Genomic DNA, 25,074 nt, shown 5'->3' on the forward strand with positions numbered 1-25,074 from the left:
GGCTCACGCCTATAATCCCAGCACTTTAGGAAGCTGAGGCAGGCAGATCACCCGAGGTTGGGAGTTCGAGACCAGTCTGACCAACATGGAGAAACCCCAACTCTGCTAAAAAAAAAAAAACAACCCACAAAATTAGCCAAGCGTGATGGCGTACGCCTGTAATCCCAGCTACTCAGGAGGCTGAGGCAGAAGAATCTCTTGAACCCAGGAGGCAGAGGTTGCAGTGAGCCGAGATCACGCCATTGCACTCCAGCCTGGGCAACAAGAGAGAAACACTGTCTCAAAAAAAAAAAAGAATGTGAAAGTTATTCATGTACTGATATAACACAATCTCTAACCTATATGATATGATAAATGAAAAAAGAGAGATACAAGACAGTGTAAACAGTATACCATTTGTTTTTTGTTGTTGTTGTTTTTTTGACAGAGCAAGACTCCATCTCTAAAAAAATAAAATAATATAAAATAAAATAAAATAAAATAAAGTCAAGCATGTCCTAAACCTCACTTTCCTCATTTATTCAGTTATTCAACAAATGGAGTGTCTCTTATGTGCTAGACACTGTTCAGGCCACTAAGGATACTGCAGTTAAAAAAAAGAGACAAAAATCTCTGCCCTTGCTTGAGGTGATGGATATCCCAATGACTCTGATGTGATCATTATACACTGTATGCTTGCATCAAAATATCACATATATCCTGTAACTATGTACAACTATTGTGTATCCATAATGATTTAAAATTCAAAAAAATCTCCACATTCATGGAGCTGACATTCTATTGTGGGGAAAGAGACAACAAATTAAGAAAACTATGTAGTATGTTCAATGGTGGCAAGTGCTGGGAAGAAACTAAAGTTGGGAAGAAACATGAGGACTGCTGGCCGGGGGGAGTTGTAAAAACTAAATGGGGCTTCAGGGCAGGGCTTTGGACCTGAAAGAGAGGCAGCTCCAAACCCTGTGGATAGGGTGTTGGGGAAAGCAGTCCAGGCAGAGGGAAGAATCAGGGCCAAGTCTCTGGGGCCCTGAGTGGGCTTGGCTTTCCTGGGGAAGAGCAAGGAGGCTGGAGCCGAGGAAGCTAGTGAGGAAGGCTGAGGGAACGACAGCCAGCGAGAGAAGACACGGGCCCCTGTGGAGCCTTCGTAGCCATTGTAAGGGCTTTGATTTCCACTCTGAGTCAGATGGGAAGCCGCTGAAAGGTTTTGAACTTGCGTTTTAACAAGAGCACTTTAGCTACCGTGATGAGAACAGACTTGAAGCGGGTGAAGGGGGAAGGTTACTGCAATCATCCGGGTGAAAGGGGGTGGTGGTTTGAAGCAGGGAAGCAACAGTGGAGGAGTGAGAAGTACTCTGATTCTGGATATGCTTTATGAAGGTGCAGCAACAGGATTTGCTGACCAGATTGAATGCAGGGTTTGAGAGAAAGAGATGAGTCAAAGATGACTCCAAGGTTTTGGGCCTCAGCAACCTGAAGGCTGGAGTTGCCACTACCTGAGATGAGGAAAACTGAAAGGGAGGAAGTTTCTTGGGGGCAGAGGAACGAGAAGGGAATATTAGAAGCCAAGTTTTAGACGTTTTAAACTTGAGATGCTTTTTTTTTTTTTTTTTTGAGGCGGAGTTTCACTCTTGTTGCCCAGGCTGGAGTGCAATGGCGTGATCTGGGTTCACCACAAACTCCATCTCCCAGGTTCAAGCGATTCTCCTGCCTCAGCCTCCCAAGTAGCTGGGATTACAGGCATGTGCCACCATGCCCGGCTAATTTTTTGTATTTTTAGTAGAGATGGGGTTTCTCCATGTTGGTCAGGCTGGTCTTGAACCCCTGACCTCAGGTGATCTGCCCGCTTCGGCCTCCCAAAGTGCTGGGATTACAGGCATGAGCCACCGTGCCCAGCCTGAGATGCCTATTAAACATCCAAACAGAGATGTTGAGTGGACAGTTGGATGTTTGGTTAGGAATTCAGGAGCACGGTTGGACTGTAATAATATTCATCTGTAAAACTGGGATAATATAATAACATCTACATAATAATGCTTATTATTGGGAGGATTAAACAAGACAATCCATGTAAAACTTTCAGTGTACACAGGGCCTAGCACACAATATGCCCCCAATACATTTCAGCTATTATTCTTACTGAAATTTAAATACTCTCAGTATTTTTATCATTACTATGAAGTTATGAATATGGTTGCTTTTAAGATTAATAAGTTGTTTGTGTGTCAATTCCCAGGAATGATTTGCAAAAGAAAACTAAGTCTTGCCAGGCACAGTGGCAAGTGCCTATAGTTCCAGCTACTTGGGAGGCTGAGATAGGAGGATCACTTGAGCCCAGGAGTTCAAGTCCAGCCTGGGCAACATAGTGAGACCAACTACCCTCCCCCCATCTCAGGAAGGAAGAAAGAAAGTGGAAGGAAGGAAGGAAGGAAGGAAGGAAGGAAGGAAAAGAAAAGAAGGAAGGATGTAAAGGAAGGAAAAAAAGAGAGAAAGAGAAAAAAAAAGAAAGAGAGAGAGAGAGAAAGAAGAGAAAGAAAGAAAGTAGGCAGTGCCTTTGGAATTGGTTTCTAGGCCCCAGAGTTCAAAACTTTGAAGAGTTGGGCATGCATCCTATTCCTTATAAGTTATGCCATGTTTCTTAAATAATCAGTATGTTACTTCATCAACCCAGAATTTATGTCAAGCTTTGAAAAGGGTTTGACATGGAGAATGAGGCAGTTTATCAGGAGAAATTGAATACCAGCAAGGACCCTGTGGGGAAGACATTCCCAGCCTGTTCACGTAGCCTTCGTGACACAGGGTTTAAACGGAATAAAGCATGAGAACTGACTACCCTGTCTCGCCTTCAATAGCTATAGATGTTATCGCTGGCCACAAGTTTATCTGGCTCCTTTTAAAATTGATTCACAAAAGCCACGACCCATGTCTTCCTGAAATAGCAAGCTTCTCAGAGGAACTTCCCTTGAAGAAACACACCCTTGCTATCATCTATTAATTTATTCAGTGATCTTTAGCTGTTTTATGTTGGGGAAGTAGAAACGAGAGCTGGTATGGTTTTATTACACATTTCTAGATCTTTGAAGCAGGGAGCTTCTAACATCAAAACCTAAACCATGAGGTTTCTCATTATTTTCACATCTCTTTGAATTTTGACTATAAATCCCTGACCCTGTAATTCTCCTTAATGTCTATGACAGGCTTGATGCTCAATAACTACCTATTAAGAATCCTCCTAATCTCCATTTATATGCAAAGGAAAGAGGTGTTGAATGGTTCAAACAATCCAAAAATGCTTGTGTAACAAATAGATGACTAAGGTCACACACAATCACAGACCTTGTTCGATGAATTTAGCAATGGCAGCACAACCACAAGGATACAGGTGGATGTATCAGTGAGAGAGAGAAGGAACAGTAACACAAAGGAGGCGTTTCTTCCCCTAATCCTTGTTTTTTTCCTTAAATGAGGTCACATAAACTGAACTGACTGCTGCTAATGAGGAGGTCATTGCTCAATTAAACTTCATGAAACACCGCTTTCATTCCTTTCCCCGGATTCGTTTCTAATGATTTTTTTTTTTTTTTTTTTTTTTTTGAGATGGAGTCTCACTTTGTCACCCAGACTGGAGTGCAATGGTGTGATCCCAGCTCCCTGCAACCTCTGCCTCTTGGGTTCAGGTGATTCTCCCCGCTTCAGCCTCCCAAGTAGCTGAGATTACAGGCACGAGCCACCATGCTTGGCTGATTTTTGTATTTTTATTAGAGACGGGATTTCTCCATGTTGGCCAGGCTGGTCTCGAGCTCCTGACCTCAAGTGATCCACCCGCCTCAGCCTCCCAAAGTGCTGGGATCATAGGTGTCAGCCACTGTGCCCAACCATGTTTCTAATGATTTCTACATTCACTGTCACTATGCTTCAAGCGGTGGCTTCATGTGAAAAAATCATAAAAACAAAAGCCTTCTCCCTTCTCCCAAGAGTCAAGGACTAACCCCTCAGGGTCTCATAGCCCAGAAGGACATGTGAAGGGCCAAGGGCTCCCTTACATCTATGGTTCCCTGCGGACACCCCTACTGCAGCCTCTCGCTGGCTGTGTGTTCCAGAACTCTAGGTGGAGGAGAGCTAAACAATCCAGGAACTCATCACTCTGAACTGAGCCAGTCAAGCTGATCTGTGGCAAGAACTTAATAAATTTCTATCCTGTATCTGTTTTTCTGGTTTAAAGGGAATCTTTTTTGTTTTCTATTAATTTCAAAGTAAATTTTAGTTTTATATTTCCAGCCAAGCTAAGAGGGAAAAGGAAAGAGTTTTGTGCATATTCAGCATGGTGGTGACAGAAGAAAATGCTATTTAGTAAGATGTGCTTTATACACCAACCACTCTTTGGCTTTAAAATTTAGAACTCAGGGCCACCAGAAAAATACAGGTGTCTTTTTGTCCATGGGCAGTGTGACCATAAAGTTTGTCATCCAACCCAGAATACTTCTGAGAGTGAAACAAGGCAATACAAAGAATGCCACCAGTACAACAAGCAAATCAGACATCACTTTCATCACCAAATAAGTCCCTAGTCCACAATTTTTTCATCACTGAAGAGGCTTGATCCAATAGACGGTTCCATGGCTAGCACACAGAATAAATGCCCTCTTCCACCGGGGTAAATATGCCCTACTGTTTTATGAATACAAGAGCAGGTTTCTTTCCTTCTCCCCTCTCTTATCCAACCATCTCTACTGCCATTTTAATTACAGAGTCCTGTTGCAGATTCTGTCTACCCAGACCTGCCATAACCTTAGCCCCTACATCCTTGCTCCAAAAAGTTCATCCAGGGGTCTAAAGATTATACAACCCATCTCCTGAATTCAGTTAGTGGGCAGTGAGCTGAATATTTAAAATTCCGTAAGGCTGAGTGTAGCAGTCCATGCCTGTAATCCCAGCTCTGTGGGAGGCTGAGGTGGAAGGATCATTTGAGCCCAGGAGTTCCAGACCAGCCTGGGCAACAAAGTGAGACCCTGCTTCTACATAAAATTTAAAAACTAGCCAGGCATGCACCTGTAGTCCCAGCTACTCAGGAGGCTGAGGTGGGAGGATCCCTTCAGCCCAAGAATTTGAGGTTGTGATGAGCTATGCTCATGCCACTGCACTCCAGCCTGGGTGACAGAGTGAGACCTTGTCTCAGTCAGTAAATAAATAAATAAATAAATAAATAAAATTCCACCAGAATGACAATATGATTTAGAATTAGTCTTATCTGCTGTACAAACCAGGACAGAGATCCTAAGGCAATTTCCAAAGTCCTATCAGATAGGTGGCCTTTCTCACCATTAGCAGGGGGCTCCTGTAGGGCACAGAATATGCACAGTCTAATTCTATATTGACAGTGGCTAGTGCCCAGAGCAGGGGCTGGTGTGGAGTGAGTTCTCAGTATGTGCTATGGAATGACCAGGCTGCTTTCTCATCTCCGTCAGCTCTGGGTTCTTGAGTGCCCATGCTTTTCCTCCCCCTTTCAATGCAGTGAGGGGGGAGTCCTGCCATGATCTGTCAGCTGGCTGGGTTGGGCTTTGTTGCCAGCCCTCAGGGACTGGCTAGCATTCTGCTTCTCTCAAGGATTGTGCTGAGCCAAACAGAGCCTCCCACAGACTCCAGGTAGCAGGTTTGGGCACAGGCTGAGTCTGCTGGGTTCCACTCAGTTCAGGAACATCCAACAAAGTCCATTACCTTCCCAGCCCCAGGCTGGGTACTGGAAGCACAGACTGAAAGTCATATACAATATCGAAAGGTTATATATGCACCGAAGCTCGGTGACTAACAGCAATAACTCCACAGTGGAACTGCCTGGGTTTGTATTCCAGCTCCACAATGTACTATCTGATTATCCTTGGGTGAATATTTAACCTCTCTATGCCTGACTTTTCCATTTGTAAAGTGGAAATAATAGAGCTTGCCTCAGAGGGTTGATGTGAGAATTACATTCAATGATTTAGAACCATGCTTGGCACAGCAGAAATGCTCAATAATGCTAACTATTACTATTTTGGGGTTTTGGCTCCTCTTCCTGCGGCCCTAATGCTTGGCCCACTTCCCTTCATTCTCCCTGGTTCTGGCTGGTTCCCTCATTTTTCAGGAGGGTCTTTTCTTTGCTCCTGGCCCACTTCAATGCTGAGGACCAAGGACACACATCTTCGCACTAACATTTGGCTGGTGTCTTGTCCATCAGGATTTAAATCCAAAATCTTTATGAGGTTAAGCAATTTTCTACCATCCCTGAACACAAGTGAATCATTACATAACTATTTTTCTAAGAAGGAAAGAAAACTTCGTCCACACAGAAGGAGGACCAGATTTGGAAGGAGTTGCTCTGAGCCAGAAGCCCCTGTTTCTAAGCATACCTTGTGACTACATATTTCCAGTTCTTTCAGGGACAAAAGTGGGTGTTTCCACCCACCTCTCAGAAATTCTGATACCAGTGAACAAAAAGAATCTTCTTAGGATTTTTAACAATCATGCTGTTATTTTCTTCTCTACTCACCCTAAGTTCTCTACCAGGTACTAGATCTTCTTAACTTGTAATGATTGGTTACAATATATTTATTCAATTAGGCAAATAGACACTTTTCTTTAATCTAAACTTTAATATAATCACCAAAGCCACTACTACCTAGTCAAGAAAGGTAAACTTTGAAATAAACTGGATTTTTTTCACTTAGATTAAGAAAATTCTGAATTTTTATGATTTTATAGTTCATAGCCTCAAACTCCAAATAATTTTAATTCGCACACTTAACAGTTGCATTCAAAAACACTGCATTGCTGCCATGCCTGCCCCAGCCAAGTTCCAGGTGGTACTCATTGTGTCATCTCCAACACTTAAATTACAGATAATTTCAGTGAAAAGCAAATAATCAAAACTATTAGGCCAGGTGCAGTGGCTCACTCCTGTAATCCCAGCACTTTGGGAGGCTGAGGTGGGTGGATCACCTGAGGTCAGGAGTTCGAGACCAACCTGGCCAAAATGGAGAAACCCCGTCTCTACTAAAAATACAAAAAATTAGCCAGGCATGGTGGCACACACCTGTAAGCCCAGCTACTTGGGAGGCTGAGGCAGGAGAAACATTTGAACCCAGGAGGCAAAGGTTGCAGTGAGCTGAGATTGCACCATTGCACTCCAGCCTGGACGACAAGAGCAAAACTCCGTCTCAAAAACAAAACAAAAGAAAAAACCTATTAGCCAATAAACACAAAAACCTCCCCAAATGAGATCATTCTATTAAGTATAAATCACCACTGCTCTGCCACCCACCTCCCCCACTCCAATACTTAGGGATGTTTCCTTCTGATGGATCTGAGTTAAATCCTTAAGACACAGCGGTCGAACTATTGTGTCCCAGAAGTCTCTACTTCCAGGATGACTTAAACACATCTCTGACCTAACTCGTTTTTTGGTTTTGTTTGTTTTTTTGCTCACGATGCCTGCTAACCTGAACCAATGGTTCAGTTGCCGTATGCTCCTAACACACACTTACCTCCTTCCTTCCACCAGTGTCCGCAGTCTTCACACTGATCACCAAATCCCAGCATCAATCCTGGAAGAGACTGTAGAGACCAGCCAATCCAAGACCTCATTTTACAGATATGGACTCTGGCGCCTACTAAGAGATAGACACTTGGCCAGGGTCATGCAGCTCATTAATGCAAGAGCTGGGACTAGAATTGCTTAACTGGAGATTCATCTCCCTGTGGTGTCATTCTTCCAACTGGTTCTTTTACCCTCTGCCCTAGTTGGCTTTCCTGCACTCGCACACAGTCCACACCCTCCTGGGATTTGGCAGCAGCCTGTGAGGCTCACCTGGAGTGAGCTAACCCAGCTCAGCTGGCCTGGGACTCTTTACCTGCAGAGGAACAAGGATCACGTGGCTCTCCCGAAAACATAAACATTGTGTGTGGGGATGCACCGGATGTTCAAGTATATCCATCACTACAGGTCTGCCAAGTCCTCCATGCTGAGAAGCAAGCAGAGCTTACAAGTCATTCCTAATATCTGAGACTGTTAGGTTCTTTTTTCCTATAATTTCAGGTTACCCTGTAAAAAGAGCTTTGGTAGTGCCCCCTAAAATAAACTTATTTACAATAAACATTTACTTAGGAGATAACCAAACAGTTCTCATTTGCTAGGCACTGTGTTAGCACGAGAGATACAAAAATGAGAAGACGTGATTCCCACCCTGATTTTGGTGGAAGAGAAAAACACATAGACAATGGTAAGATATTATGCTGAGTGCTTTGATGCTTGGACAAGAGTAGGCACAGGTCTCATAGACACACAGAAGCAGCAGCTGAGCCAGCACAGGAGGGCTACTGGAATTTTCTTCATGACCTTTTTATTTAGAATAGTTCAAGATTTATAGCAAAGTTGCAAAGATAGTGCAGAGAATTCCATATACTTCTCACCCTGGTCTCCCCAGTATTAACATCCTGTATTACAGTAGTACCATGGTTACAACTAAGGAACCAGCACTGGCAAGTAACCATTAACTAAACTAGTAAAGACTTTTTGGAAAAGGTGATATCTAAGGTGACTTTATTTATTTATTTATTTATTTATTTATTTATTTTTGAGATGGAGTTTCACTCTTGTTGCCCAGGCTGGAGTGCAGTGGCGAAATCTTGGCTCACTACAACTTCCGCCTCCCAGGTTCAAGCAATTCTCCTGCCTCAGCCTCCCAGTAGCTGGGATTACAGGCTTCTGCTATGTCTCCCGGCTAATTTTTTCTATTTCTAGTAGAGACAGGGTTTCACCATGTTGGCCAGGCTGGTGTTGAACTCCTGACCTCAGGTGATCCGCCCGCCTCGGCTTCCCAAAATGCTGCGATCACAGGCATAAGCCACCACACCCAGCTATTTCTGAATGACATTAGGAATTAGCCAGATGAAGAGATAGAAAAAGGGATTTTTTGTGTGTGTGTGTTTTTAGTAGAGACGGGGTTTCACCGTGTTAGCCAGGATGGTCTCAATCTCCTGACCTCGTGATCCACCCGCCTCGGCCTCCCAAAGTGCCAGGATCACAGGCGTGAGCCACCACACCTGGCCAGGAAAAGGAATTTTAATCAGAAAGAATTTGTGTGCAAAGACCTATCTTCTCACCAACATCATCCCTTTTTACTCTCTTCCTCAACCTGTTGCCTCTTCTTCACTCTTCCTCTATTCTTCTCTTTTCCCACTCAATCTCCCACCTCTATCTCCATATACTGATCTGCTGGATGTTCCCTGAACTCATCAAACTCTTTGCTTTGGGTCTTTGCACTATAAAATGTATATTTAGAAAGATCACTCAGGCTGCAAGGTAGAAAATGCACTAGCAAGGATAAGACAGAATAAAGAAGACCAATAAATGGGTGGCCTGAGCAAAAGTGGTAGTAGTGGGAACAGAAAGAATATTATGACTTTTGGAGATATTAAGGAGATACAATCAACAAAACTTAGTGGTTAATTCAAGGTAGGGCCTATGGGTGGGGCAAGAGTCAAGTTGACTCCCAGATTTCTGGCTTTAACAACCAGAGGGAATGGATGGTAGTGCCAGTCATTGGGCTAGACAGCATAAGAGTTAAGATTGATTAGAAGAGTGCTATGGTTTGAATGTGTGACCAAAAATTCATGCGTTGAAAATTTAATCCCCAATGCAACAGTATTAGGAGGTGGAGTCTAATGGGAGATTTAGGTCATGAGGGCTCCATTCTCTTGAATGAATTAATGCTCTTATGAAAGGGCTTTCAGGAGTGGGCATTCTCTTGCCCTCCCATCTTCTGTCATGTGAGGATATAGCAAGAAGGCCCTCACTGGACCAGATGCCAGCACCTCGATCCTGGACTTCCCAGTCTCTATAACTGAGAGAAAATAAACTTCTGTTCTTCATAAATTACCCAGTCTCAGATATTCTGTAATAGCAGCCCCAAATAGATTAAGACAGAGGGGAAGAGGATTGGTTCTGCCTTGAACAGGTGAAGTGTGTACCCACGGGACATCTGAGAAGACAGTGAAGTTAGGAGATCAGTTGGATATACACTTCTGTGTTTCTGGAGAGAAGTGAGCTGGAGACATATGTGGTAAATCATTAGCCTAAAGATGGCATTTGAGGCCAGGCAAGATTACCCATGAGTACAGAAGAGAAGGGGATCCAGGAGAGGTCCTTAAAGAATGCTGCCATTTAAGTGTGACCCAAGGAAGAGTGTGGAAGGAGGCTATGGAGCATCTAGTGAGGTGAAAAGAAAGCTAGAAGAATGTGGTATCCCTGAGGCTAAGAGGGGAGAGCTTTCCTGAAAAGGCCATGTGGCGAATAGTCTCAAATGCTGCAGAGGGTTTGAAGCCCACAAGAATCTCCTGGATTTGGCAATAAGGACTTCTCTCAAAGGAGGAGTTTCAGAGAACAGATGGGTCCAAAAGCCCAACCTGTCCTTAGGCTGCAGAATAAATAGGAGGTGGCCAGGCATAGTGGCTCACATCTGTAATCCCAGCACTTTGGGAGGCCGAGGTGGGCGGATTACTTGAGGTCAGGAATTTGAGACCAGCCTAGCCAACATGACGAAACCCCGCCTCTACTAAAAACAAAAACAAAAAAACAAAAACAAAAATTAGCCAGGCATGGTGGCACGCACCTGTAGTCCTAGCTACTCAGGAAGCTGAGGCGGGAGAATCGCCTAAACCCAGGAGGTAGAGGCTGCAGTGAGCTGAGATCATGCCACTGCACTCCAGCCTGGGTAACAGAGACAGTCTCCATTTCAAAGAAAAAAAAAAAGAATAAATAGGAGGTGAGGAAAAGAAGACTGTGCGTGCTCTGCCACTTTTTAAAAAAGATTTACTGTGAATCAGAGGCCAGGGATAATTTAAATGGGACTGACAAATGATAGTAGATACTGGGAGTTTTTTGGTTTGGGTTTGACAGGGTCTTGCTTTGTCACTCAGGCTGGCATGTGGTGGCACAATCATGGCTCACTGCAGCCTGTATCTCCCAGGCTCAAACGATCCTCCCACTTCAGCCTCTGGAGTAGCAGGAACCACAGGTGTGTGCCACCACCATGACTAATTTTTTTTTTTGGGGGGGGTAGAGATGGGGTCTCACTTTGTTGCTCAGGCTGGTCTCAAACTCCTGAGCTCGGCCGGGCGCGGTGGCTCACGCTTGTAATCCCAGCACTTTGGGAGGCCGAGGCGGGCGGATCACGAGGTCAGGAGATCGAGACCACGGTGAAACCCCGTCTCTACTAAAAATACAAAAAATTAGCCGGGCGTGGTGGCGGGCGCCTGTAGTCCCAGCTACTCGGAGAGGCTGAGGCAGGAGAATGGCGTGAACCCGGGAGGTGGAGTTTGCAGTGAGCCGAGATTGTGCCACTGCACTCCAGCCTGGGCGACAGAGCGAGACTCCGTCTCAAAAAAAAAAAAAAAAAAAACTCCTGAGCTCAAGTGATCCTCCCACCTCAGCCTCCCAAAGTGCTGGGATTACAGGCATGAGCCACCATGCCCGGCCTTTTAGATACTGTTGTGGTAAAAATAAATAAATAAATAAAAATTAAAAATAAACAAATAAAATTACTTGCTCCATTTAGAGTATGCTCAATTCATAATTTTTCTACTGAAAAATTATGTCTTGTTATTAGTAGTAGCAACCATTTATAAAGTGTCTATCATAAGCCAAGCACATTATGTACATTATTTTATTTCACTCTTTAAATGACACTTTGAAGTAGCTACTATATCCTTCTGTTGCAGTTGAAGAAACTAAAGCCCAGAAAAGTTGAGCATCTGGCACAAGGTCTCAAAACAACTTCATAGAGGAGCTGGAACTTAAACCTAACCTTCACTCCAAAGCCCATGCTTTTTCTACTGCAACTGCATTACCTCTCCTAAATACTTCCTACAGGTGGCCTTCATTTCACAGTGCAAAACACAAGCACTAAAGAAGTGGCCAGGGAACTCCACCCACCACTGCGAGAGACCTGAGGGAAGAGATGGTAACCCAGACACACAGTTCTTGTTCAAGGACAATCTCTGAGTAAGGAATAAACAGTCTCTGGCTTTGAATCCCAGAGCTCCTTGCGGAGGACCCAATATGTCCCTTTGGGGTGTGCGTGTGTGTGTGTGTGTGTGCTTGCACATGTACATGAGAGGAGGTAGGGCCAGAGAGATCAGAATAAATCAATCATTGTTAATTAGAAAAGTGGAGGTTGTGAGTATGGGAAAATTGCAAAATTTTATGAGAATTTTGCAAAAATTGTTTTTCACCTGGAGAAAACAAGTGTCAAGGAAGACCCAAGCTGCCATGAGGAAGAATGAAAAGCCTTGCATCTGAAACTCTGGAGGACATAACTGGGGCCAGTGGGGACGTGGTATGGAAAGGCAGGTTTGACTCTAAGAAGAAGAGTTGCCCATCTAATAAGAAGAGTTGTCCATCCAAGGATGGACAGAACTGCGCCACAAAGCGGTGTTTCCTGTGACTAGAGACCATCTAATCGAAGCAGGGGTGTGGAAGTTAGAGGCCAAGCATTAAAGAAGGCTTGGATGGCATTTTAGACTATCCTGGGTCTGAGATTTTGAGAAATCCTCTGAAGAAAATGGTTAAGACAAGGTTTCACATATGAAGGCCTGGCCTTTATTCTCCCCAAATGAATTCTAAATATTATGTAATGGGAAGATTGGCATGTTCCTTTATTCACAATCTGTACAAACAATGTATAGCAATTTCACTTTGATAAGAAAGAAAAAATGTCTTCCTACCTTTAGGAAGCTCTGTGTCTTTTCTAAGATGAGACGAGTGGTTATCTACTGGTATTTTTAGCCAGTAGATGACCTTGTCATCCTAATAATGTCAGGGACAGAGTGTGGAGAATGGATACTGGTAGCCTTACCCTTGTTTCTCGTGGAGATTAGAAATAAGGAGTTCATTTCCTACTTTCTCAAAGGGCTCTTGACAGGGGGTTACAGCAAGCCTAACAGAATAAGAGAAAGATCTATAATCACTAAATCAATAAAAGATTCTTTTCTTTCACTTGATAAATATTAATTGAGTACCCACTATATTACAGGCACTACATTTTTACTGAAAGGCAAGAAACTATACCCAGCTGTATAAGCACATTTTCTTTTTTATTTTTGAGATGGAGTCTCACTCTGTCGCACAGGCTGGAGTGCAGTGGCACGATCTCAGCTCATTGCAAGCTCCTCTTCCTGGGTTCATGCCATTCTCCTGCCTCAGCCTCCCAAGGAGCTGGGACTACAGGTGCCTGCCACCACGCCCAGCTAATTTTTTGTGTTTTTAGTAGAGACAGGGTTTCACCGTGTTAGCCAGGATGGTCTTGATCTCCTGACCTCATGATCCGTGATCCGCCTGCCTCAGCCTCCCAAGGTGCTGGGATTACAGGCGTGAGCCACCGCGCCAGGCCTAAGCACATTTTCATAACATATGCATGTGTCTTTTGTGTAATGGGGATGGGATGGGAATGATGGCAAAATCAGCCCTAACCTCTGCAGGGAGATGGCTAGAAATTAGTATGTGCTCTAAATGATGTGAATGCAAACTAAGCCCTCAGTACATTTTACTTTTCCTGCTGCAAAATAACTTCTAGCACAAGAAAGCAAACCTCTTCTAAAAACAAAATCTCCCATTTCCTTGTTTCGTAGTTTTAAAGGGGAGAGCTGACATCTACACCATTGGCCAGAGCGTGCTCTATTCCTCAGAAAAAAGACGGTCACTAGGAAAAACTGAGAACTCTGAATTTAAGATAGTAATTCTAATGATCAGGGAAATTTTTAAGTGTGCACAAAATTAGTGCTACAAGGATGTTCACTGAAGTATTATTTATAGAGAAAATATGGAAGCAACTGAATACCCAAAGGAAGAGATTTAGTAAATAAATTATGGTAAATACATATACTGGAATGCCATACAGCCATTATTAATGATGTTTAGAGGAATATTTGAAGATATAGGAAGACAGTCAATATCACTTGATGAAAAATGCAAGTAAAAACAGCATATACTAAATGTTCTATTTTTGTAAAAATACACAGATATAAATGCGTGTGGATATATATATGCTTACACACACACAAGAAAGAGCAAGAACTGTACATGTATATGATAGAAGAAAGGCCAAAAGAATTACCTCCAACATGAGTGGTTGTAGTATTATGGGGAATTACTTTTTTTTCTTTACTTTTGTATTGTCTAAATTTTATTATAGTAAAAGTACTTTTTTGTAAAAGAAAGAAAGTTATTTAAAGTATGATATGGGTTTTATATAGTTATATTGCTGTAAATAAATACAAGCAAATACATTTTAAAGTTCATTCTATAACTCTGCCTATGATAGACTAAAATTATTTAATTGATTTTTTTTTAGCCAAACAAAAAACAACCTGTTCTAAAAGAGTGAGAAATAAGTAACTATATAAGAATAATATGTAGGGTCGGGTGTGGAGGCTCACGCCTGTAATCCCAGCACTTTGGGAGGCCAAGGTAGGTGGATCACTTGAGGTCAGGTGTTCGAGACCAGCCTGGCCAACGTGGTGAAACCCCATCTCTCCTAAAAATACAAAAATTAGCCAGGCATGGTGGTGCATATTTGTAATCCCAGCTACTCAGGAGGCTGAGGCAGGAGAATTGCTTGAACTCAGAAGGCAGAGGTTGCAGTGAGCCGAGATTATGCCACTGCACTCCAACCTGGGCAACAGAACAAGACTCTGTCTCAAAATAATAATAATAATACTATGTAGGATTTGGGGAAAGTTTCTTTTGGGGACAATTTCCTTTCAATCTAATATACAAAGCCACCAATTTTTAAATTCTAAACACTAGTAGATATGAAATGCATTCATTCTCTCATTCATTTGGGGGTACTTACTGAGTTTCTACCATGTAAATACCTGCCCTCGGTTGCTTGGAGGATGAAAGAATGAGTGATGACATGTTCCTTGTACTTGAGGTGCTTACAGTCTACATGGCAAGAGATCAAATATTCATGAATTATCCAGACAACAAAGCCCTAAAGGTTAGAACTGAGAACAGGGTGTCATAGAAAGCAAATGCCAGTGAGGTGAAGGTTATCAACATTCTACCTCTCCTTTAAGGTTGAAAGGTCCCCTCTTCCTGAAGAGGCATCTGTCTCTTAGTGAGCAGTAATTTCTAGAAGTAAGTTATCCTCTCTGCTAGGTGAGGACTCTGGTTAGCATCTATCATGGAACAACCCTTACTGAGAGCCCAAGGGTCCTTTCTTTGTCCTGACCCTTATTTCATTCATCTTGGGTCCTGAGAGGACTTTAAAGTCAAGTTTATTCTGGGAATTCCAGGCCATGTTCACCTCCTGAAGGAATGAGGAAGGAGAGGTGTGGGGCTGGATAATAACACAGTCCAGATTAACAACTGGTGATGGGTGAGGCAATGTGGAAAGAAGGGCTGCCTTTAGTCTGTTGATGAGTAACAGCCACCCCTTATCCTGTCCCTCCCAAGCTGGGGTTTAACAACACTCCATTCTTTTCATCTTTACCTCTGAGGGGAGGATTGTCAATGCGAATATTCACAGTTAAAGTATCGAAACCAACAAGGTACAATGGGGAAAGGCGCTAAACTGGGAGCCTAGAGACCTATCCTAGTCCAAGCCAGTTCTAACTAGCTTCCCTTTGGGCCTCAGTTTCCCCATCTGCCAAATGAAGGGGTTGAACTGTTCAATACTCAAAGCCTATATAGCTCCCTATAAATTAGGATTCACAAACTTCCTGTGATTTTATGTTGGATTTATTCCCCAATCATGAGTCATCAGTCAATCTCTGACCTTGCAAATACAAATTCCTCACCAGTGATGGAAATTAAAGCACTTAATTCTCTTATGAGTAGGTTGTACACTCTGAATGTAGTGTACTGTACTGTCTGGGAAGTCGAGGCAAAGGAAATGGCTCTTTAATCCCTCCTGGGATCTAAATGGAAAACAAGACAGCCCGTGACATCAGCTCCCATTTCCTCTGTGATCAGACTAAATAATACAAATATCAATATTAAATTATGCGTTCATACTTTTTGCCTTCCACGGCAAATCACAGTGAATCCTTTGCTCTTAGCTTTTAGTTCAAGGTTATGTAGGATGAACAGGAAAGATGAACACAGAATTACAGCATTTTTAGAAATGCAGGCAACTTTAAAGATTAGACCCAACCTCTAATCATCCTATCATTGAGGAAGAATGAGGGGTCCAAGACGTGAAATAGCTCCATCCAATGTTGACTTCCTGAAGAATATTTTCTCAATTTGCCTCACCTAAACCCACTGTCATTGGACAATACCACCACCTACATGCCAAATAAATAAGCACTTTTTAAAAAAGCCAAAAAAGAGAAGCGAATCTCTTTTCATGAGTTTCCTTCATTACAACTAGATGAACCATGCAAGGGGAAAACTAAATTCATCAGGAGGAATGTATCTGAGACAGGAATGGGTCATCCTCCTAGCCTGTATCCAACACCAATTCTTCACTCCAAGATCTAGCTACCCCATATTTCTATCCGCTACCTACTTCTGTCTCTACAGGTACGCAAGCACCAGACCTAACAAAATTGTTATGAAAATAATATTGCCCTTTAACAGGCTAGCCATTTGCTACCATATCACCTACCAGGTGTAAAGGTGCTGCTTTAGCTGGGCATGGTGGCACTTGCCTGTATCCCAGCTACTCGGGAGGCTGAGGCAGGAGGATCCCTCAAGCCCAGGAGTTTGAGACTAACCTGGGCAACATAGCGAGACCTGTCTCAAAAAATTAATTTAAGAAAGTACTGCTTTAATTTAGGGAATAAAATTCAAATGCTTAACATCTGTTCTTTTCACCAAGAAACATGATTTTTGGCTAATTTGTCCCGTCTTTCATTTCCTATGAAAGTTACTCAAAGGCCGGGCGCGGTGGCTCACGCCTGTAATCCCAGCACTTTGGGAGGCCGAGGCGGGCGGATCACGAGGTCAGGAGATCGAGACCATCCTGGCTAACACGGTGAAACCCCGTCTCTACTAAAAATACAAAAAAAAATTAGCCAGGCGAGATGGCGGGCGCCTGTAGTCCCAGCTACTCGGGAGGCTGAGGCAGGAGAATGGCGTGAACCCCGGGGGGCGGAGCCTGCAGTGAGCCGAGATCGCGCCACTGCACTCCAGCCTGGGCGACAGCGAGACTCTGTCTCAAAAAAAAAAAAAAAAAAAGAAAGTTACTCAAAAGCATCTCTGCAGAGAAAATAAATTAATTGATAGTTTCATATGTGAGCTGTTTTTCTAAACTTGATCAGCATTAGGGGTTGAAGTTACTGGAACCACGTAACAAGAACTCACCCCTTCCCAATCACTTTGCCTCACTATTCGGATGGATGAGATATGCCTTATTTTTACATCCATCCTATCGTGGAACACACACACACTGACCATTTTGATGTCTGACCATATTTGATGATATTTTCAGTCATATGCTCCATACCAGAAAGTTCTAGATGACACAATTAAAATTCAAGATGCATAGGTTGTTTTAAAAAATGCATAGACTGTTAGAACTGGAAGAAACTTTCAAAAGCATCTCAATATATGCCTTCCCTTTCCAACTAAACAAATGGAAGAACTGGGTGCAGTGGCTCATGCCTCAGTCAGGAGACTGAGGCAAGAGGATTACTTGAGCCCAGGAGTTTGAGACCAGCCTGGACAGCACAGCAATATTCTATTTCTAACAAAATAGAAAAAATAACCAGGTGTAGTGGCATGTGCCTGTAGTCCCAACTACTCAGGAAGCTAAGGCAGGAGGAGGACTCCTTGAATCCAGGAGTGTGAGGCTGCAGTGCGCTATGATCACACCACTGCACTCCAACCTGGGCGACAGAGCAAAACTTCATCTCTTAAAAAATAAAAAAGAAAATTAGCCGAGCGTGGTGGCACACACCTGCAGTCCCAGCTACTCGGGAGGCTGAGGCAGGAGAATCGCTTGAACCCGGGAGGCAGAGGTTGCAGTGAGCCAAGATCACGCCACTGCACTCCAGCCTGAGCGACAGAGCAAGACTCCGTCTAAAATACATAAAGAAAGAAAGAAAGAAAGAAAGAGAGAGAGAGAGAGAGAGAAAGAAAGAAAGAAAGAGAGTTGCAGTGAAATCAGATACTTGTCTCTCATCACACCACTAGTTGGCAGCAGTGCCAGATCTAGAGTCCACGTCTCCAGTATTCCTGTTCATGTTCTTTCCGCAGTTCTTGCTGCTTTCAACATCACTGTAGGCTTTCTAATCACTCACGAAGGGTTGGCTGGAGGCTATTCCTTGGGAGTCAGTCCCTCCCATTCCAGAGCTGCCTCTGCTATTCCATTGCATGAATTACAGATGTAAAAGGTTGCTAAAGCTGGAATAAGCAGATGAGTTCCCTTTCTTGCCCCAGTGTCTTACGTTCTGTCAACCAGAAAGTTGACCGTGCTTATAGTTATTAATTGCTCTCATGGTAAATTATTGTCCTAATTTATCCAAAGTCTATTGTTGCTATGCGATATGCAGTCAAGAAGGAACATTCTGGTTTTGAATTATGTGAGCAATTCAGTCATCTGGCTTACGTGTAAGAAGTAGATATGGCTAGTTGGCATGCAGCAGTTGGGGGCAGCAGCCTACTAACTCTGTTTAGATGCTTCTGTGACAAGAAATCTGGTTGCATGAAACTCCTGACTCTAGCGATGTCCATCCATGTGGGCACTAACTGTTAAAGACTAACAGATGAGCAGTAGGGTGCAGGGGAAAGATAATTCAACTTGACATGATAATTATCTGCATTAGAACCCTGCCCGTGCATCACCAGCAGAATGACTTTAGACTTTAGTGAACTTTAGACTTCAGTGCACTTTAGACTTCAGCTGCAATGTTCCAGATAAAGGGCCTCACACCAAAGCTGGACTTGGTTTCTGAGCCTCCTTCTATTCATCTGTAAAATGCTGATCAGATTTCAACTTGCTTTATACATATTGTGTTACTTGGCTAACAGTATTTTAAAGACCTTTGTGCTTCAATAATCTGTAAAAAGGCCAGGTGCAGTGGCTCATGCCTGTAATCATGGCACTTTGGGGGCCGAGGTGTGCAGATCACCTGAGGTCAGGAGTTTAAGACCAGCCTGGCCAACATGGTGAAACCCCGTCTCTACAAAAAATACGAAATTTAGCCAGGTGTGGTGGTGCGCACCTGTAATCCCAGCTACTCAGGAGGCTGAGGCAGGAGAATCACTTGAAACTGGGAAGCAGAGGTTGCAGTGAAATGGCGCCACTGCACTCCAGCCTGGGCGGCAGAGCGAGACGCTGTCTCAAAAAAAAAAAAAAGTTTCATCTTGTCTCTTTGTTTTAACTTAGGTAAAGTTTCAAACATACTCAAGAAAGACTAGAACAGCAGTTTTTAACATTTTGCTGACATCACTTATCTCTCGCAATACTTTTTTCCCCTCTGAGGTATTTTTAAGCACATTTGGGGGCCAGGCACGATGGCTCACGCCTGTAATCCCAGCACTTTGGGAGGCCGAGGCGAGAGGATCGCTTGGATCCTGGAACCCAGGAGTTCCAGAACAGTCTCAACAACCACGATTAGCAATAAAAAATAAAAATTAAAGCACATTTGTGCAAGATGTTTTAAAGATCTCTGTGCTCCAATTTTCTAATCTAGGAAATGACGATTATAATATCGAATTCACGGGGGACAATTATATTGAATATTCAATAAATGTTAGTTATCACTGTTTACAGTGGTACCTACGTGCACAGCCCCCTCCAGCGCATAAAAGCACTTTACAGCGCAGCGCTCCAGGCTCAAGACAGATGTTATTGTTGTTGTTGTTATTATTATTATTATTTTGAGACGTAGTCTCGCTTGCTCTGTCGCCCAGGCTGGAGCGCAGTGGCGCGATCTCGGCTAACTGCAACATCTGCCTCCTGGGTTCAAGCGATTTTCCTGCCTCAGCCTCCCGAGTTGCTGGGATTATAAGCACGCGCCACCGAGCTGGGCTGATTTTTGTATGACAGATGTTATTAAAGACAGCGTGGAGAAACCAGAGCCTGCGTTGCTGAGATTGCGGCCGCCCGCTTCACACCGCACTTCAGATCCGCTGGGTCAGGACGTGGATTGTCCCTTGCAGGCATCCATCGTCGAGTGCGGCAACGAGGGGGCGGGAACAGGAAATGAGGATAGGCCGAGTTCCGGGCGCGAGGCGGCCACTGGGGAGAGCAGAGCGCGGCGGCTGGAAGCTGCTAAGTCAGAGCCGCGATGTTCCGGATTGAGGGCCTCGCCCCGAAGCTGGACCCGGAGGAGATGAAACGGAAGATGCGCGAGGATGTGATCTCCTCCATACGGAACTTTCTCATCTACGTGGCCCTGCTGCGAGTCAGTGAGTGTCTCCCGGGCTGTGACTGTGAGACCAGCGGGGAGCTCACCGACGGGCACCCCTTAACTCTAATCCTAGAGGCCATCGGGGTCCTTGAACTGAGCTGAACGGTAGCGGGGAGCAAGGAGGGTGCGCGTTGAAGGCGACGGGCATATGCGCGGTTTGAGGTCTGCGGGTCAGGGTCCGGGCACTGAAGTGCACGTGGTGGCCAGCGCGCGTGGTTAATCATCCTGGTTCTCCCCGCTTTAAGAATGTTTGAGCTGCCGGGCGCGTTGGCTCACGCCTGTAATCCCACCCATCACTTTGTGAGGCCGCGGCGGGCGGATCATTTGGGGTCAGGAGTTCGTGGTGGCGGGCGCCTGTAATCGCAGCTCCTCGGGAGGCTAAGGTGGGAGGATTGCTTGAATCCAGGAGGCGGAGGTTGCAGTGAGCCGAGATCGCGACACTGCACTCCAGCTTGAGTGACAGAGCAAGATTCCTTCTCAAAAAAAAGAGTGTTTGAGCTGAAAGAGCTCAAGTAATGATCCCTAGAGGAACTCCCTCGTTTTTGCAGACAGAGAAACAGAACCAGAGTAGGGAAGGCTGGCCCAAGGTCACTCAGCGATTCAGAGAATGATCTTGACCTAAAATCCAGAACTCTTAACTCAGTACCAGGTTCCTTCCCTTTCTATTCTTTTCTTTTCTTTTTTTCCTCGAGACAGAGTCACGCCCTGTTGCCCAGGCTGGAGTGCAGTGGCGCAGTCTTGGCTCACTGCATCCTCTACCTCCCGAGTTCAAGCCATTCTCTCACCTCAGCCTCCCGAGTAGCTGAGATTACAGGCACGCGCCACCACGCCCGGCTAATTTTTGTATTTTTAGTAGAGATGGGTGTTTAACCATGTTGGCCAGGCCGGTCTCGAACTCCTGACCTCAGGTGATCCACCTGCCTCAGTCTCCCAAAGTGCCGGGATTACAGGCGTGAACCAGCGGCCGGGTTCCTTCCCTGTCAAAAGTGCTGACCTTTGAAATCCAAAAAGTTTTGCTTCATTTCTGCTTCTTTGTATAGAGGGTAAAGTGAGTCATTACTTTTTTGGAAAAAATGAGAAAAAAGAATATGAGTCTATAGGATTAATGCAAATATTTGAGGGTGTTTTTTCTATATTTTACAATTGACAGGAAGTTACTCCCATTATATAGTCTTGACAGTGGACCTTTGAGGGAGGCAGGGCCTAAGATTCTTTATATCATTTTACAAATGAGAACTTGATGTTCAGAGGGAACTTAGCAAGGAAGGAAGGTATCAGAGTTGTAGGAACACTGCATATAAGAACAGGAAGCAGCTTTATGATCAGTTCTCAAATGCCCTGCCTTCTCATTCTCAATTCAGTATCCTTTCCATTGTTCCTTGCTGTATATTATTGGCCAGCCAGTCTGGATGGAGCGGCAGGGATGGTTCAAATAAATGAAGGCCATACCAAAGTCATCCTATTGAAGGCTCATGTTGGGCCTAGGCCAGAGCTCACTGATACCGAGATCTCCCTTATTCTGTGTCTCTTTCACTGTCTATGGTATTACTCTGCTTTCACAGAAGAGCGAGTCTTGGGGAACAGAAACACCCATATCATCCTAATTCAACAGCTTCTTGCAACTCCCAAATTTACTTATTTCCTGCCTCCTGCCTTTTTCATTGATCTAGCTGCCAGTAAAATATTTGCTTCTTCTCAGTGACCTTTGTATTTGATATGAATTGTTTATTTTCACTTTTAAGTTGAAATATAATTTGTATATTATACAATATACCCTTTTAAGGTGTACAATTCAGTGGTTTTTAGCAAAGTCAGTTGTGCAGCCATCACAATTTGACAATATTTTCTTTCCCCCTAGAAGAAACACCATACGAACTCATTGTTACCCCATTTCCCCTTTTCTCCAGCCTTTCACAATGACTAATCTACTTTTTCTCTATGGATTTGTCTAGTCTGGATTTTTTTTTTTTTTTAATTGAGACAGGGTCTCGCTCTGTTGCCCAAGCTAGAGTGCAGAGGTGGAGGCTCACGGCAACCTCGACCTCCCGGGCTCAAGTGATCCTCCTACTTCAGCCTCCTGAGTAATTGAGACTGCAGGCACACACCACCAAGCCCTGCTAATTTTTTATTTTTTGTAGACACGAGGTTTCATTATGTTGCCCAGGTCGGTCTCAAACTACTGGGCTCGATCAATCCTCATTTCTAGCTCCCAACGTGTTGGGATTACAGGTGTGGTCCACCACACCTGGCCCTGGATATTTCATTTAAATGAAATCGTCAAATGCATGGCCTTTTGTGTCTGGCTTATTTCACTTAGCATAACATTTTCAAGATTCATCCATGTTGTAGCATGTGTCAGAACTTCATTTTGATGGCTAAATAAGTTTCCATTGGAGGATATATCACATTTTGCTTATCCATTGATCATTTCATTGACTTTTTTCTGTCATTAAGGATTAGTAGGAAAAATTGGATATACTGCTGACTTTATCAGCTTCTGACAGATCTCAATGTCTTCAGTTTAAATTAACAAGTTGAGCTGGGCGCAGTGGCTCATGCTTGTAATTCCAGCACTTTGCGGGGCTGAGGCGGGCAAATTGCTCGAGCTCAGGAGATCAAGACCAGCCTTGGCAACATGGCAATACCTCATCTTTTAAAAAAAATACAAAAATTAGCCAGGCATGGTGGCATGTGCCTATAGTCCCAACTATTCAGGAGGCTGAAAAAAATAAATAAATAAAATAATGTTAACAAAATGTTCTATTAGTATGAGTATTGAGAAAGAAGGTGATTTGGGTAGCGTTTTTTTGGTCACAACACTTTTACACAGGACAGTAATATTACTTCTTTAGATCTATATGTCGACACTTAGTTTTCTAGACATTTCTATGTACATGATCTTATTAGACCCTCTTAATGACTGAGGTAGGACTGTATCAGATGTGATCTAGAGTATGTTAAGTGATATATAGCTAATCAGTAAGAGACCCAAAATAGGTGTCCAGCTCCTCTGGTTCTCTAGTTCAGTGTTTCCCCATATCCTCTGCCTTTCAGATGAGTTTTTAAAGGTGAAAAATGCCCATTTGTTTCCTCTAGAGTTTTGTTCCTTTTACAGTTAAAATAAATCGCCAGAGTAAAGGATTGTCATTTGAAAGAGAATTGGATTTATACTTTATGGTCCTAAGGGGCAAACTATCTGGAGAAAAGGTTTTGTGTAGTATAAGAATGAAATTTACAATAATAGCTGATGACAGTGGAATGGGCTGCTTTGGAAGACAACTGGTCCCTTTTGCTGGGCTGTACAGGCACATGCTTGACCATCACTTGGAGTTATTTTCAAAAACATGTTGAATAAACCTGATAATTCTATAATGTAGCCTATGGGCTAATAGATTTGAAAACTAATTTTAGATTTGTTTTTCTTTCAGCTCCATTTATCTTAAAGAAATTGGACAGCATATGAAGACAGGACATCACATATGAATGCACGGTATGAAGAGCCTGGTTACACAGTTTCGACTCCTCTCTGCAAGTGAATAGGCCCAGAAAGGTGTGAGAGACTCTTTGAATGGACATAAAATTCTGCTTGTTAAGAACAAGTTTGGCTCTGGTAACTGACCTTCAAAGCTAAAATTTAAAACTATTTGGGAAATATGAAATGATGTGTCGTGATCTGGTGTACCCTTATCCCTGTGACGTTTGGCCTCTGACAATACTGGTATAATTGTAAATAATGTCAAACTCCGTTTTCTAGCAAGTATTAAGGGAGCTGTGTCTGAAATGGCACTGTCTTGTCAGTCATTTCTGTTTACCTTTTTCTTCTGCCCAGAGTGTATTTGTGAAGAGTCTCTTAAAATTTGTTATGTTTTGTGGAAATCAGCACACAACCACAATGACATTTAAGCACAGGATCATTATTAGTCTATGTTTTTAATAAACATATCGATTAAGAAAAATTGGGTTTCTATTTTTCTTATCCTACTTTTTGCTGCAAACCAACAATCACTAGTGAGACTTGTATTATGTTGAGATTATTGCAAGCTTCAGTAAGTTCATCTTGCTTTGGACTAGAGAATTTGCCAATCCTGATGAAGTGTCATTGTGTTTTATTGCCAGGCAGTCTTAATGAAAGGTAGCATTACTGCTTGATGCCGAGTATATGAAATATTAGTACTACCAGAGGAAAAAAGTACTATATTTTTAAGCCGAATAGTTCTCCACGTTTGTTGGGTGGAGGGGGGATAGTCCTTAACCTTCTCCCCAGGAGCAACTACATACACCTCTTTTTAGCTGATTTTATTGGTATTTACCTTTTTGTGTCTAAATAATGTGATGGTCGTGATTGGGATTTAGGTCTCTTTCCTCTCCTTAGCGCCATCACTCACACGTATCTTGTCATCTCTTCCTTCCAAAGGATAACGTAGTGTGATATTGAGTAGGTTAGTATCATTAGGATTCTGAGTATAGTACCTGGTTTTCTTCTGCTGTGTATCTTTTTGTTTTTTTCTAGGCTTGGTTTTTCTGTGGAATTTCCACTAAATCAACTAAACTTTTTGCCATTTATCTAAATCATTCACAGCAATCAGCTTTATTAGGTACTCTGTTTCATTTTCCTGAGTAAGCCTTTCCTGGAGTCTTCTGACCTGCCCCTGACTGGACTGATAGCCTTCTATGCCTGATATG

General features: G+C 43.3%; 1 protein-coding gene across 1 annotated transcript; it reads left to right on the forward strand.

The window, feature by feature from the left end:
- Window positions 1–20,158: 20,158 nt before the first annotated feature.
- Window positions 20,159–24,347, forward strand: TOMM5 (translocase of outer mitochondrial membrane 5). The gene is made up of 2 exons (XM_030817447.1): window positions 20,159–20,389; window positions 23,820–24,347. Exons 1-2 carry the CDS (start codon window positions 20,269–20,271, stop codon window positions 23,852–23,854), a joined length of 156 nt encoding a protein of 51 aa, XP_030673307.1. The 5' UTR covers window positions 20,159–20,268; the 3' UTR covers window positions 23,855–24,347.
- The last annotated feature ends 727 nt before the right edge of the window (window positions 24,348–25,074 follow it).

Source organism: Nomascus leucogenys, chromosome 8 (genome assembly GCF_006542625.1).
Source record: "Nomascus leucogenys isolate Asia chromosome 8, Asia_NLE_v1, whole genome shotgun sequence".
Classification (NCBI taxonomy): domain Eukaryota; kingdom Metazoa; phylum Chordata; class Mammalia; order Primates; family Hylobatidae; genus Nomascus; species Nomascus leucogenys.

Bases quoted from the DNA above. Each gene is read 5' to 3' on its own strand.
- TOMM5 (XM_030817447.1), top strand. From the start codon at position 20,269: ATGTTCCGGATTGAGGGCCTCGCCCCGAAGCTGGACCCGGAGGAGATG. The intron at 20,390-23,819 runs GTGAGTGTCTCC...TTTTTCTTTCAG, and splicing joins CGTGGCCCTGCTGCGAGTCA to CTCCATTTATCTTAAAGAAA.